General features: G+C 41.6%; 1 protein-coding gene across 1 annotated transcript in view; it reads right to left on the reverse strand.

Annotated features, from left to right (window-relative positions):
• LOC126457169 (disks large homolog 5-like) overlaps window positions 1-17,020 on the reverse strand; it is a gene marked incomplete in the record, with an annotated part of 184,697 nt that overhangs the window by 66,250 nt on the left and 101,427 nt on the right. Inside the window, 2 exon segments of the mRNA XM_050093253.1 lie at window positions 7,819-8,065; window positions 16,298-16,421. Coding sequence (XP_049949210.1) covers window positions 7,819-8,065; window positions 16,298-16,421 — 371 coding nt within the window.

The following is a 17,020-nucleotide window of genomic DNA, read 5'->3' on the forward strand; positions in this document are numbered from 1 at the left end:
AATATGGGATGGAGTGCCATCCTGCATAAAAACTGTATGTTCCAGCAGGTGTTTATCAGCCAGGCTGGGGATGATGCAATTCTGTTAACATATCGGCGTACCTCTCACCCGTCACGGTAGCAGTTACAAAATCAGAATCACGCATTTCCTCGAAGAAGAAAGGCCCAATAATGGTACATGTGGTAAATCTAATCCATACTGTGACTTTCTTGTCGTGCAATGGAGTTTCCACGACAGTTATAGGATTTTCGGTAGCCCAAATTCTGCAGTTGTGGGCATTGACAGACCCTCGGAGCGTGAAATGAGCTTCGTCGGTCCACAACACGTTACTCAACCAATCGTCATCTTCTGCCATCTTTTGAAATGCCCACAACGCAGATTCCCTCCGCTTCACTAAATCGCCACGTAACAGTTCATGATTCTGATGGATTTTGTACGGATAGCATCGGAGGGTACGCCTAAGCGCCAACCAAACAGTAGTGTATGGAATGCCGGTGCGACGTGCAACGGCACGAGTGCCGATTTCCCCGTGCATAGACAAACCCGCTATAGTCTCCATTTCGTCCTGAACTGTCTCAGCAGCATTGCGCCTTGTGCTCGGTCAGTCACTACGGGGGCTATCGTCTAAACAACCCGTGGCTTCGAACTACGAAATCATTCTCGCCACAGCTGCATTTGTCAACGGACCTTTACCCGTTCGAATCCCCTTCCTATGGCGATAGGATCATAACGCTGAACTAGCACATTCCCCATTCTGATAATACAGCTTCACTAAAAATACCTTTTCAGGTAACGTCAACATGCTGTGACTGCTGGCGCATCTGATTCTCTCTCTCATTACAGCTCCTTTTATACACGATTCTCATGTGCAGTCAGTGACATTTTGCTGTCCAGCATCATCTGTCGGACATTTTGTGATCTTTTTTTTTTTTTTTTTGTTCTAATAAAACCCCATGTCATTCCAAGCATGTGTGTCAATTTTTACCTCTCTATGTACATTATTCTGTGGTTTATTAAGTTTTCAAATTTATACTGACTTTTTTATCACCCTGTATATAGACAGAAATGAAAATTTTGTGTAAAAGATAATGTGAAAAATAATGCAATCTCGGTGGTGTTTGAATGACACAACACAAAAATCAGCAATTTTCATTAAATGTTGCAAACTTTTGTAGCATTTTCCGGAGTAAAAATATTTTGCAGGTATCGGTGCTAAGCACTATCAGAACTATCCTTGTGCTTCACTTATAAAGCTTCAAACAGTAGAAGTATATTTTATTTGTTGGCCACTACTCAGTCAAATTTGCATGAGACAAAGATTACCTGCAATAGCACCTTCAGTGTAGGCTCTGTGACTTCTGATGCATGGCACAATTATAACTGATTTAAAATTGTTATTGATGTCCACCACTGGACAAATACAGTTTGTTTTAATAGATGCGTTACATAGTTAGTTGCAGGCCAACCAACCTCTCGCTTGACTTTTCTTGTAATTCAAAGATTGCGCATGGAACAACAGTTGGAGTGCAGCATCAAAACAAATACAGACCTGGTAATGCAGGTAGGATGAAACAGGTTGCAGCAGCACTGTTCGCTGTTTCTGGTATCCCTAGGTTGCACGTCCCACTTGTTCTGCTAGTTTACGGCTGCAGGTAGTTCATTCTAGAAAGACACTGCATGTTGCTTTTGTTCTTTTCACCTAACTGTTACATCAAGCTTGATTTAAACGGTTGCTTCACAACCTGGGTCATCTGGATACTCTCCTCCACCACCAGTTGTTCTGAAACGTGCAGATGGGATTTATCCTTACAACACATTCTCTGCTCCCAAAATCATCCCAGCCTCAGCCTATGGTAATCTAGTGTTCCCACACCCTCCACCCAACAGTTTTCGTGCCCTCACCCTATCGCCTCCTCCTTTCTCACATTTCCTCACCCTCTTTGTGTGCTGCCCTCTGACAATGTACCCACCCATCATGGAAGGTTACGTGAAAGAGTGAGAATGAAGAACTGGAAGTAGCTGTTTATAAATGTTTCAGACAGCAATGCAGTAAAGGAATTCCAGTCAGTGGCCCAATAATACAGGAAAAACTAGTTGCATTTAACAAACAATTTGGCAATAGTAATTTGTTTGCAGCAAGTGAGTGTTGGCTATCAAACTGGAGAAAATGACATGGCATTCGGCAGCTGACAGTCAATAGGGAAAGTTGCTCATCTAAGAGAAGCAGATGAGTTTGTAAACAAGATACAGAAGATAACAGAGGAAGATGATTTAACTGAAGATGCCTTATACAATGCTAATGAAACTAGACTCTTTTACAAGACGTTTCCTTCAAAAACATTAGCTGCCAAGAACGAGAAGGAAGCTTGTGAGTACAAGCAACAGAAACAGTGCATAACATTAATGGCATGTAGTAATGCAAATGAGAGGCATAAGCACCAATCATGGTGATTGGGAAATCCCAACATCCATGCTGTTTTTGAAATAATGACATGAATATACTATCAGTGCAATACTGCAAGTGTGGATGGACAGAGAAATAACTGTGTCAGTGGTTCCACAAAGCATTTGTACCAGCAGTGAGGAAAGAGATGAAGAAGAGAAAGTTTCCACTGAAAGTTATTCTTATTATTGACAATGCTTCCAGACACCCTTCCGACGTGACTCTTTAAGTCCGATGGCGTACATAACAAGCACTCTTTCTTCAAACCAATGTGACAGCCCTAAATCAGCTCACTGACTGAGGAATTTTGGAATCAATTACACATCATTATCAACATGAACTTCTTCTCTTCTTGCTGAATGAATGTGAAGACAATTCTACAAAGTCTATGCTGAAGGTGTGGAAAGCAATCAACTTATGTAATTTTTTTTCCACGGAGCCAACACATGGGATAAAGTGGAGCGCACTTCCACAATGAAGAGCTGGACATCCATTGATGCAGAGTTTAATCGAATAATAGTGTTGGCGAGAGTTTAATCTATTAGATGAGTTTTGTATTTTGGGCAGAAAAATAAACGATTATCTATGAAAGAGAGAGGATATGAAAAGCAGACTCACAATAGTCAGAATAACATTTCTGAAAAAAAGAGAAATTTGTTAACATTAGTACAATTTTAATGTGTTACAAAGTCTTTCCTGAAACTATGAGGGTTGAATGAAAAGTAATGCTTCTACTTTCGTTAATTGGGTTTTGATGGGAATATTTAATAAATCAAATGCAGAAATAATCCTTAGAATGTGATCTTTAATTACCAATGTTCACTTTTCGACATAAACAGCAGCCAGCTAGAAACATTTCTGCCAACGATGAACAAGTTTTCTGAAGTCGTCACGGAAGAAGTTGACATTCTGTTTCTGCAACCACAGTCTCACAGTTCTCTCAAGATCTTCATCAGAAGCATAATGATATCCCTGCAGATCATCTTTCATTTTGGGGAACAGATGGAAGTCAGACGGTTCTAAATCTGGACTGTATTGAGGGTGGTGGTGAGATTCAGTCTCTGAAGTTCTGCTGTGGTGGCACGTGAAGTGTGTGATTGGGCATCATCATGTTGCAGGAAAACATTTCCTTTTTCCTTTTGGACCTTTGTTAGCCATTGTTTCAGAGTTTGCAGCATTGTGATGTAACACTCTGAATTTATTGTTGTTCCACAATCAAGGAAATCAACATGGATAACATCATCTGTGTCCCAGAACACTGTGGCCACGATTTTTCCAGCTGAGGGCTGTGTCTTGAATTTCTTTTTCTGGGGCGAGTCTTTGTGTCAATATTCTATAGACCGACATTTCGTCTCGGGGTTGTAATGGTGTACCCACATTTCGTCTCCTGTCACAACTGAATGGAGAAAGGCGTCGCCTTCATTCTTGTAACGCAAGAGGAGTTCCTGGCAAATTTAAAGTCTGCACGCTTTCATTTCAGGAGTTAGCACCTGGGATACCCTTCGTGCACAGATTTTCCGATGGCCAAGGAAAGCAATATTGTAACCTACATGTTCTTGTCAAATGCCAATTGTGCTTGAAATTTCTCTCTGAGTGATACAACAATCATCCTGAATCAATCTGTCAACATTTTGCTTGTGAAACTCAAGGGTTTCTGTCACAGTACGTCCAACTCATTGTTTGTCACGCAAGTCAGATGTTCCCACCTCAACATCTTTAAACTTACTTGTCCAACGACAAACAGTTCTCACATCAAAACAATCACCCTAAATTGCTTTCATTCTCTGGTGAATCTCCTTGGGGTGACACCTTCTGCTGTCAAGAATTCACTGACTGCACATTGCTTAAATCACATTAACCGACCGTCTGCACATGGTTCCATTCTTTACACTGTAACAACACAACTATTCAATGCTAAGGCTTCCCGCAAACTGGAGCTGTAGAGAAGAGGCTACAGAACACGGCAGTACTTGCCACATACCAATGCTGCCAACTGTTGAAGAGTTACGAAGGTGGAGGCATTACTTTTCAGTCAACCCTCTTATTTGGAGTTTGGCCTTTTATGGAACTGAAAATGGATGATAAACAGTTCAGACAGGAAGAAAATAGAAGCTTTTGAAATGTGCCACAGAATAATGCTGAAGATTGGATGGGTAGATCAAAAAATAAATGAAGAGGAACTGAAAAGAATTGAATAAGAGAGAAAAAATCTCTGTATCGTAACTTGAATAAAAGAAGGGGCATGTTGATCGGGCATATTGTGAGGCATCACAAAATAGTCAATTTGGTAATGGAGAAAAGTTTGAGGAGTTAAAACTGTAAAGAGGGACCAAGGTTTGGCTACACTAAGCAGGTTCAACTGGATGTAGGTTGCAACAGTTAAGTGGAGATGAAGATGACTCAGTACCACCCAGGACTAGAGCAACTGGAATTTTACCAGGAATTTCACTACCTTTCGTTGTGGCCTGTAATGAGAAATAATGTCCTATCCATAATGTCCTATCCACTGTTCTTCCCACCCCACCCACATTGGTATTCCACCACCCATCGAATGTACACAGTATCCATCCATCCCTTCACAACTCCTGCTCCCAACCTCTTTCCTCATGGCTCATATCCCTGTAATAAACCTAGATGAAAGACCTGTCCCATACATCCTCCCATCACCACCTACTCCAGTCCAACCACAAACATTACCCGTCTCATCAAAAGCAGGGCTACCTGTGAAACTAGTCATGTGATATACAAGCTACGCTGCAACCACTGTGCTGTATTCTATGTGGGCATGACAACCAACAAGCTATCTGTACACATGAAGGGCCATCAACAAACGGTGGCCAAGAAACAGCAGGACCACCCCATTGCTGAGCAACGCCACCCAACACGACGTTCATCATTTCAATGACTGCTTCACAGCATGGCCATCTGGATCCTTCACACCAACATGCACATGTAGGAACTCCCTCTGCAATAAATCCTACGTTCCCATAACCCTCCTGGTCTCAATCTCCGTTAGTCAATGTCCTTACCAATCTAACCACTTCCTTGTTCCCATTCCAATACTATGCAGCCCTCCAATTCACCATCACACCTTCAGTCGTTGTACTTTCCTCCTTTTCCACTACCCTTGCCCCTCACTACATCTAACTTCCCAACTGCACCTAACTACTCTACCTTCTCCCCACCTCATCTCTGTACACTGCCACAATCAGCACTTCATCATTCCTCAGCCATACCCTCGTATTCCTCCCCATCGCTGCCTCAACCTCATCCTTACCCCCACCACTCGGCTGCATATCTCATCATGTGCTGCTGCTCACAGTCTGGCTTCAGCTGCCAGAGACTGTGGTCTATGTGAACGAGTTGCGTTTGTGTGTTTGTTTGTGTGTGTGTGTGTGTGTGTGTGTGTGTGTGTGTTCTTGTTCCAAACTTAGGATGATAACAATGAACTCTATTAATGCTGTTGTAGCTAAGAACCTGTTATGTACACCTGAAATGGCATATCTCTGTAATGTAGTCTGAAGGGATGCAACCCCTTCAAAAGTTAAGGGAAAAGCAACTTCCAGTGCCAGAACAAAGTGTGGACAATGTCAAATGTCTGCTGTTGTGCTGAAAGCAGTTTGGCTTCCATGTTCAATTACAGACTTCCAGCAATCATTTTCACACTATAGTGAAGTGTTGGTGGATCATCAGAATAATGACTAACAAAGAATCTGTGATGCTATGACAATGCTCTCTTTTGCAATTTTTTTCAAACAGATTAGATTTAACATAGTTAACACAAGCTTTCTTTTTTTTTTTTTTTTTGCAATGTAAATACTGTATAAACTCACTTTTATGTTCCCAGAAATAAAATTTTCCCGCTGTTTATGACATTTTTTTATCACTCCCATCAAATTTTGTATGTTCACAATGTTAATTTGCATCCAGTTTCACATTAACATATTTATAATTTTCCCATGATTTACACTTCATAAAACAGTGTCCATGGAGAAAACACTGATGTAATTGACATAAAATAACACAGACATGGCAGTGTTTACAAAGGTTATGCGGTCAAGTTTCTTGAAACCAGGACGAATACTCAAAAGGTCTGTATCAATATAAGTCTGAACAATTTGTTCTTTTAATCTTTGTTGATCCCTTATGGCTGTTGGTACATTAGTGCATCAAGAAATTTGTTCTCTATCTCCTTCTGCTGTCAACTTCTACTTGATGAGGTGGCTGATAGGAGTAACTAGGTTTGTTCAAATAATGACCAATGACAACAGTTTTCAGTCTACTGCGCATGCACAACTTTGTGATTGTTGCTCTCATCATGATAACTCGAAAGCACATTCACAAAACACTGTACCAGTTAAGTATTTTTTTCAAGCTTAGCAAAATATGTTTCGAAAATTTATTCTCATTGTAAAGTGCATATGTTTATGTACATATTTTTTGTGATGTTTCACACACAAGTCACGTGAGTGATGGTTTGTGCACACACGTGTGTGTGTGTGTGTGTGTGTGTGTGTGTGTGTGTGTGTGTGTGTGTGTCTTATTATCTCAAATGACAACTAGATTGCAAGAGACACAGATCATCACATATGCAAACATCACACAAATACGTATATAAATACTTGTGCTTGATAGTAGGACTAAATTGTTGGACACCTTTGCTCTAAATATGAAAAAATAGGTAATTTATTTAGTGTTTTATGATTTAGATAATGAATGACACAACTGCATACTTTCCAAAAACATGAATTATGATAAACAAAATCAAGTCAAACATTTCTACTTCCAAGACAGTGTTCCAGTTCCAATTACGTTATTGGACAAACATAATAGTAAATGCAGATAACCTTTACTGGATAATGCCTACTACGCACATATATCATAAATAAACTATGAAAATGAAAAGGGGGGGGGGGGGATACATAACTTTTATTGCTTAAAAAGTTATTTCCCACATTTTACACCATTTTTTTGAAGTCCCTTTGAAAGTGCAAAAGCAAAGTTTCATTGTAAATGTAATGTCAATAAATATAATTTAACTGATAGGTTTGTTTTAATTTTCAAAATAACACTGAAAAAATGAAATAAGACAAAAATGAAGAACATATAATGCTTGAAAAAAAATAAGCTGGCACAAAATAACACTGAAATTGGCAATAAAATAAAACAATTGTTTTCCACTCTTATTTATGTGTCACAATCATGTCAAAGTAAAACAGCAAATAGCTGGTAGCCGATAACTGACATAAATCACAGATGTCAGATAGAAAACCAGAGATGGAGACACACCACTAAACTGTACTGCTTCTTGAGATAAGCTTGTGTGGTGTGACTATAGCCAAGAAACATAAAACATGAGGAAATGTTATGATTACCTGGTGGTAGCATTCTGACGTGTGAGAGATGAAACAGCTTGGGCAATTTTGCTTCTGGTTAGGGTCCCATGACCTGATGGTGTCGTACCACTACGGAGATTACAGATTGCAGATGGTGGCAATTCCCCCAACTGCAATGGTGTAGGCTTACGGGTTGTGTCAGGAGAATTGCATGGTGTAGGCGAGCCAGAATGGGATGGACTCTCATCACTACTAGAACTTACCGATCCCTCTAGCTCGTGGTACTCTGTAAACACACAAAAGTAATTATTTTTATCATGTATGGGAGAGTTCTCCAATTGAAACAAGTAATCTGCTTCCTTTGAACTTTCCCTCTTCTTTATTTTACTGCTCATTATTACTGCCACAGCTAGATAAACTTTTAAATTTTGGTAACTTCATAATAAATTCTATGACGTTCTCAAGTATGCAGATTTCACAGTCATAGGGGTTACCATCCAGTGGAAATCATATAGAGAAGCGCATTATACGTACCTGCTGCCCTCAGGCCTATGCTTCGGACCACAACACCTGCCATTTCTGCTACGTATCAGCCATGCCATCCCACACCTTTGCTAGAATCATAGCCGCTGACCATACATCAGCTGCCCTGGAAAGTCCTGCTACACTACACCTATGGCCTTTGACAGGATCACAGCTGCTGCTGTCCGACAACCAGTCCAGAAGAAACACCAACTCATTGCCACTAACGACGAGACTGGGCTTCATCATAGTGGCCTTTGCTACACATTATTACAGGACATTTCGGTTGTACTCATGTGTGAACCTTCATCCTTTATGCTGTACTAGAGAGTTAGTTTGTGGTCAATAAACAAACTGTTGTTACTTCAATGTGTGCATCTCAATCTCTCACTCAGCACATCATTCAGCCAAGCGCTAATATTGGTGATGAAAGTAATTGGTTTCATGATACAGTGCTCTTCCCGTGTTTGCCATATACTGCTGATGATGATAATAATGGTTACATGATATGTGTAATACTTAAAGTGCAGTGCTTGCTCAAGATTCACCCACTCCAGCCCCTGTTCATGGTTCCCTGGCTGCAGCACCAGCTCTTGGTCTTGTCCGTCACCCAGCTGCCTTCCCTTTGCTACACCAAGCCCAACACCAAGCCATGTCGCATCTTACCCATACAATGCAGTCATGGCCAGCCTTCTTCCCACTGATGGCTCATGTACTGGACATGGACTATTCTATTCTTGGATTCTGTATCTATGTTCATTTGTTTGCTTGTCTCACTTCTGGTAGGCATTCTGTAGCAATTCGTGTTCATATTTCTCAGCAAATGCATGCAACTTCTTGGCAATGTTTTCTCTTCTGTGTAGTCTGGTGGTCCATTCATAACTTTACCCTATGTGCATTCTCTTCCCTCTTCCCTTTTTTGTCAATCTGTGTATTTCTCGTGTCTCTGGGTATATTCAAGTTCTAATTCATTTGTAGTGTATTTTCCCCTCTCCAGAGCTCATGTTGCTTCCAGCCCTTCACTTCAGGGTTTGGGCAACTCAGGACCTCCTGCAGTTCACCGTTCAATACACTTAAAAGTTCTCCAGCTCTTTTCCACAACATTCACACAGGTATCTAGTTTTTGTGTATGACAAGTTGGGCCACCTACCATTAAGTTAGTTACAATGCTGTCATACAGTGCCACTCTGTTCTTGTTCACAGAGCTCAATGTCAGCTGCCCCTCTGGTACCAGCACAGCCCTCTCAGGTAACGCCATCAAACGGCTATCTTTTTGTTGCAGTCCTGTCACAGTCAGCCCTCCTATCCTTGCCTGCCCTGTCACAGCAGGTGCCCCTGTACTCGCCAACCTTGTTACACTGGTGCCCGTACACTCACCAGCCATCCAGTCATCACCACCACTATCACAGCCTGCCCTCACAAATCTGTCTCCGTCTGTCATCGTCACTGTTATTGTGGTCACCTTCGCAGCCAACCAAGCAGCCTTTCCTGCTGTCATTGCTGGCTCTGTCATGGTGGGCCTTCCCATCGCTGTTCCCGGGAGTAGCAGCCTCCGTACCTGCCTCCTACATGGCCATCTTTGCTTTCACACAGGCACCCCACTGGCATCTCCAATCCCATTTTGTGTTATTCCAGGCTTGTGTTGTGCCTCTGTGGACACTTCACTTCCATCCCAGCCTCCACCCAAGCCTTCCCTGCCACTAACTTAAGATAGCCTGTTACCACTTCCCTACATGGCCATGGCATGCTTCTTGTGTCAGGATCAAATTTTGTCTACAGTGACTGGTTCTGTTGTTGTCTTGTTCTAGCTAGTTCTGGTGACTGTCTGGTGCCTCTTTCCCTGGAAGCTGCATTTCTCTGAGATAGTTACACCACCTCCCTCGAGGAGAGAGGGATGTAGTATTTGCAGCACTGGACCACTGCACATTGGGCTACCTCACTCATGGATATGCTCTGAGAGCCAGCTATGACACCTCCCTTACCTCAGGAGGTTGGTTGTCAAAAGAAGAGTCGCTGTGCTGTCTACCACCAAGCCTCCTGCAGCCACCACAGTGTCCAGGTGCACAAGCCACACAAATACATGGCATGCAAATCATGGTAAACAGGGCTGCAGTCACAGGTGCCTATTCATATCCACGCGCTCCCATGTCCACGTGACACTGCACCAGTATTCCTCTACTGATGGGTACTTAGGTCACCATTCAACATCTCAACAGCAGTTCAGCTTCAGGTTCCAGACCAAGTACCAGTCGTCCTTGAGCCTACACTTTGGATCACAACATATGCCACTGCTGCTACCCATCGGCTGTGCCGCCCCGCGGCTTCGCTAGGATCACAGCAACTAACCCTATGTCAGACCCTCGGCAAGGTGCCACTACACTGGACTTGTGTCCTTTGCCAACGTCAAAGTCACTGCCATCTGACAGCCACTCCAGATGGCCCGCTTCTTTAGTACATCACCGCTACTGATGATAGTGGGCTTCATCACTGGCCTTCATTACACACCACTACATAAGGACATTTTATTGTCCTCATGTGAGGACCTTCATCCTCTAAGCTGTACTGAGTTAGTTCGTGGTCAATAAACAAACAGTTGTTACTTCAACAAATGCATGTCTATCACATAGTTGGCACACCCCTCAGCCAAGGGTTACTATAACTGATATATAATTTAATGCTTCAATGACAACACTGTTGAACAGATTATAATACAGGGTGTTTAAAAAAAGGATCAGATTTCAAAACTACATATTTATTGATAAAAACACACTACAAACATGCGACAGATTGCAAGATACTCACAAAATCTTAAAGCTTTAGCTTCGGTATTACAAGTGTTCAGTGTGTCCACCAGTAGCCACACAAACAACATCTAGATAACAGCTAAATTCATCAAACTTTATGTTATGGTGACTGTTATTCTGTTCTTCACTTCTTCTATGTCACGAGGTAAATGGAACATGAACACACTTTCCTTCACATATCCCCACAAGAAAGAATTGCATGGAATCTTGTCTGGCTATCTTGGAGGTCAAGAATGCAGGGCAGCTTGTCACAATCCCGTGCGCCCTATCCAGTAGTGAGGCGGAGTGTCACTAAGAAAATGATGTATGTTGTTGTGTGAGTGTGGTGGAGCTCCAATTTGTTAGAAAATGAAGTCATCAGAGTGCTCCTGAAGTTGTGGAAAAGGTCAATTCTGCAGCATATGAAGAGAGCCCATTCCACTCACTGTGTTTTCCTCGAAAAAGAAGGGACCATACATTTTCTTGCGAAAAATAGCAGCAAAAAATGTTCACTTTAGGTGAGTCTCTTTTGTGATCAATAATGTCATGAGAGTTCTGGAGTCCCTATGTGCACATTTTATGTCGGTTTACTTTACCATCAATATGAAATGTTGCTTCATCACTGAAAATTGACCATGTTGAAAATGTATCACCTTCTCTGTTTCCTTTTATCACCAACCTGCACAGCTGGCACTAATTGCAGTCGGTATTGTTTATAGACCAAATGACTTGATAATCACCAGAGAGAGGTGTAAGGCATTGCCAGTTTTGTGCTTGCACAGGGTGTAGAATTTCATAGATTCCACTCAAACATCTGCTGAATTCTTTCCACATTGTCATCAGAAGTGCGAGGTTGACATGGGCTTTGGCACAAGCATCATGTCTCTTAAAACTGGCGATACTGACAATGAATGTTTTCGGCAGCAGGGGGATCAATGCCAAAATGCCAACGAAAATCATGCTGGACCCAAATCACTGACTCACTCTTTGCAAACTGCAGCACACTAAATGCCTTCTGTTGAATGGATGCCATCTTACTTCTGACTGACTGCAAACTGAGAAGATGCACTGAGTGACATGTGACGGCACTTTTCTGAACCCCATGGCTATACACACACACACACACACACACACACACACACACACACACACACACAAAAGGTGAGACAAACCCTAGGTTTAATATCAATGGTTCCCTCGACCACTGAAGGAATGAGAAGTGTTGTAGCCTAATAAGCTAATCAGGAATTAAGAAAGTAAGCAACAAACCCAAATCAAGGAACACAAAACAAGAAAATTTAGGAACCAACAATGGGATTTTGGCATCTATTACTTCTGTCTTGAGCTGTCATTGAAATCTGTCTTCCAGTTCTAGAACCAAGCTTTACAAAAGTAATTCACGTCAGTAAGTAAACACAAAGTACTTCTTCCAGTTCTAGTCTTGCCATAGTCACAGGAGAGGAGTTTGTCTTTGTGTGTGTGTGTGGGGGGGGGGGGGGGGGAGGGGGGGGGGGTTGCACGCATGTGCAGTTGTTCTTGAAAAAAGAGCAGGAGTTCAAAAGCTAGCGTGAATTCTGTTTCCTGTTATATGTTCCTGTGCTCCATGCATCAGTCCACTATAGATGAGCGGTTCCCTTTCCCTTATTTTACATGTTCTTCCACTTCTTCACTAGACAAAGTTTACCATTTTAGGAAAATAAAAGAAACAAGGGTATTGGAAGATCTTTGTAATGATTCCAAAAGAATGTGGAGAACTAACTTAGCACAGCATGTGCCTTTGAAATGGAGATAATTGATAATGATACTCCAGCATTTACAAAACAAAAATAAAAATTTCCCAAGCCAAACAAACCACAAGTATACAGTGATAATACTAACTACTCACAGTACACAATAATAATACTAATTGCTCATGTTGCTCTGACACGCAACAGTGCTGTCTCTGCCCCCTATGGACACAGAAAATGCAATACAGATACAACTGTTTCAATCTGGAACAGAGCTTGTAATTAGTAAGAGACTGCACTTCATGTAATTTTGCAAAATCCTTGCTGGACAGGAGATAAATAAAACCAAGAGTGCAGAAATTAAAGTTACAAACAAACTTGCATCCCTCTTCATTGTGAAACTCCCCCCCCCCTTTCCACACCCACACCCGATCTACACACACACACACACACACACACACACACACACACACACACACACAAGCGTGCGCGAACACACACATACATGCAGTAATCATTAAATGGCTACACAGTGTTGCATGCAACATCATTAGAAATTTGTCCAGCATGAATAACTTCATGCAACAGAAGGGCAAACAATGTCTATGCACTTTTAGAGAGGCCCTCTTTACTAGTTTATGATTTCAGACATTCCACAGATGTCATCACCTTCACACAATGTATGGTCTTATTTAATTTTGCTGCAACAATCATCTCTTTTCAGCAACAAAGTGCCCATCCTAAATAAATCATAAAAAAATAACTATTGATAAAATTTGAAGCACAAAACTTATCATGTTATCATAGTAAAATTACAAGCTAGAACCACTAAACTGTTTTATTAATGTTTTTCCTCTTTAGAGAATGGTTCTATGGTGAACAGTGAATAAGACCTTCTGACACTTGAGAGGAGTGCCCCTTAGATATAGCTCCTAGATGCACAGCTGAGCAGTGCGCAGCAACATTTCCATCAAATACTCCTTACTTCTCAGGCAGAGCACGAAACACTGAACACCCAGTACGCCAATATGCTATATCACAATGGGAGTTTATTTAGAGCATGAAAGAAAAAGTGCCATTTTATGGTTATGCCTAAAATAAAACATATTTGTTTGAAAAACACACTTTCACGTTCTAATGTAATGCATATGTTATCTTTACTCAGCCAAGGTAATTCCTATACCAAATATAAACTAACAGCTTAATTGCCTCCAATAGTGTTATATAAGCAACATATTCAGACCTCTATCTATTTTTGTAACAGCTTCAAAAACATTATTTTGGAAAAATAATGTTTTGGAGATAAAATCAGTCACAGTTGTAGCTGCTTGTGTGATTGCACTGAAAAATATAAAAATTAAAGGTAAAAGAGAAAAGAAAAATAATACAGATGAATTACATGACAAGAGGGAGATGGAGATGTCCCTGATGGTCCACGGAAGGATCCAGATGGCCCTGGTTGTTAAGCAGCCATTAAAATTGAGTTTGTTGCACTCAGCTGCATGTTGTGCCACCAGGTGGTCAGCTTTGCTATTGGGAACAGTTTGGGGGTGGCCATACATCCTGGTGGACAACTGGCTGGTAATCACATCAATATAAAACTCTGTGCAATGTTTGCAGCAGAGTTAGTGTATGGCATGACTTTTTTTTAATGGTGGCCCAGCATATGGCAAGGGATTTGGTTTGAGGGTGGTACAGGGATGGACTAGGAAGTTGTGTAGGTTGGGTGAGCAATGGGACCCTTCTTTAGAAGGAGTAGGAGGGATCTTGGGTAGAGCTTCCCTCATTTCAGGGGATGACAAGAAAGAATAAAAGTCTTGATGAAGGATACGGTTCATCTGTTCCAGTCCAAGGTACTATTAGGGTGACAAGGATGTTGCTCCTACGTAGCTGATCCTTGGGGGTGGTGGGACAACTGGGTGTGCATGAGGATATGACAAAGGAAAATAACTGTTCGTGGACTAGGTTTGGCAGGTAGTGTCTGTCTATGAATGGGACCTCCAGCATACCGAGCAAGGGAGTTCTGATCACTGCAGCTACGTCACCCACTTGTTGCTAGGTCATATGAGAGAGTTTTTCTTGTGTGAAAGTGATGACAGCTGTTGAAATGCAGAGGGCAGGCTCCAGGAATGTGACACATTGGGTTGAGGAGTACCCCAGATTGGAGAGGAGGTGTTCTGAAGGAACGAGGATGAGGTGGCTTGGCCACGAGTCCAGATCATGAAGTTATCACCTGAACCAGACTAGGGGTTGGGAGTTTTGGGATGCAAAGTAGCTTTCCTCTAGATGGCCTGTTACAGGTTAGCATACAAGGGTATCATCCAGGTGCCCATGGCTATGCCACGAATTTATTTGTATACCTTCCCATGAAAGGAGACGAAGTTGCGAGTCAGGATACAGTTAGTAAGGTGTGTAAGGAAATGGGTAGTGGATTTGGAGTCTGAAGGACGTTAGGAGAGGTAGTGTTCAATAATGGCAAGGCTATGGCCATGGTGGATGTTGGTGTATAGGGAGGTGGCATCAACAGTGATGAGTAGAGATTCAGGAGGTAAAGGGGTGGGGATGGTGGAGAGTCAGTGAAGGAAGTAGTTAGAATCTTTGTTATGGGAGGCAAGATATCAGGCAATTGGTTGGAGGAGTTTGTCAACAAGAGCAGAAATTCTTTCAGTGGGAGCACAACAGCGAGCTACAATTGCGTGTCCAGGACTGTTGGGATTGTGGGTTTTGGTGAGTATGGATTACAGTTTGGCAGTGGCCAGTTATCCTGGTGGAAAGCTGACTGGCAGTCATACTGACACAAGAAGCTTTGTGGTGTTTGCAGCCGAGGTGGTATATGACTTGGCTGCTTTCACAGTTGGCCCAGCTTTGTTGGGTGAGGTAAGCCTGTAACAGGACTGGAGTTTCCCCTCTCCTGTTCTTTGACCCCATACCTATTTGTGTTCCCATATCCCCTTAAAAGTGTTCCACTCCACAACGGATCCGGCAACTGCACTTCATGTGCCTAGCCCACGTACCTTCCACCCTCCTTCTCGCATTCCTAGCCAGCAAACGGTTACCTCCCTCTGAGCCATTAGCCACCCACTCTCAATCCCTCTCCTACTATGCACCCCACCTGACACATCCCCCAGCACAACCTTTTCCACCCGTCAAAATGCAGAACTGGCACTGTTTGTCCTGCCAGCACCATGTAGGGAACAGGTGCATATATGTAAGCATGTGTATGTGTGCATCTTCTGTGTGTATTTTACTCTAGTCCGAAAAAGAATTATTCCAAAATGTAACATGGCTTCTTTCTTTTGTGTGTGCCTATTGAAGATGTGATGCTTCTGCTTTTTGGTGAATAGTCTCCTTTAATCCAAAAGCATTTACATTTTACCAGAACCTTCCTACAACAGAAGAATGAAAAATTGATAAAAGTAATGTTTGTACACAATTAGTATTACTCATCTTGTAAATTTGTAAATGGATAAAATCAATTACACTTACTGTCTGGGCTGTACTGCACCAGCATAGTAATAGAGTTTCCACACTGCCGAAGAACACTAGCTGCTAACTGGTATGTGGCACTCCGCATATTTATGCCACACACCTCAAGCAACTGGTCTCCAACCTGTAATAAATTTCAAAAAGTGGAATATATGGGCACCAGCTCTTAGAGAAACTGCACGTAGGTTAATATTAACAAGCAGTGTGTATTTGTTAGTAAAGCTTTATAGAGCTTAACCCATATAAAGCATTGTCCAAAATAGCATGTAAAATCTAGTTTTGAGGGGGGTGTATCAAAGTGTATGACATCATCTCAACTTGAAAGTGACATGAAAAGATAATTTTATGTTCTTACTTAACATTAATCCAGTATATTTCCACAACTGTTTGAAAGTAGTATTGTTGATTCTTGTTTGAACAAGTAACTTTAGACTTTATCCAGAATGAAGTAAATAAAATACAGTGCCAATTATGCTAGTGAAGTTAGTACTGACTAAGAGGAGTCATCTTAAGAAGTCATTCTCATAATAATTAAATTGTAAACATTATTTTGTCCCTAATTTCTTCTTGTGCCATTAATTAATCATTTTACTATTGTGCATAGAACTTGTAGGGGTAAAAACTCACTATATAGGTGATGTGTTGTGTTGTTGATAGGCACATCAATAATAGTGAAATCATTGCTAGCTTTCAAATGAATTATTCTTCAGAGACAGAGAAAAC

The sequence above is a fragment of the Schistocerca serialis genome, chromosome 2, assembly GCF_023864345.2.
Source record: "Schistocerca serialis cubense isolate TAMUIC-IGC-003099 chromosome 2, iqSchSeri2.2, whole genome shotgun sequence".
Lineage (NCBI taxonomy): Eukaryota > Metazoa > Arthropoda > Insecta > Orthoptera > Acrididae > Schistocerca > Schistocerca serialis.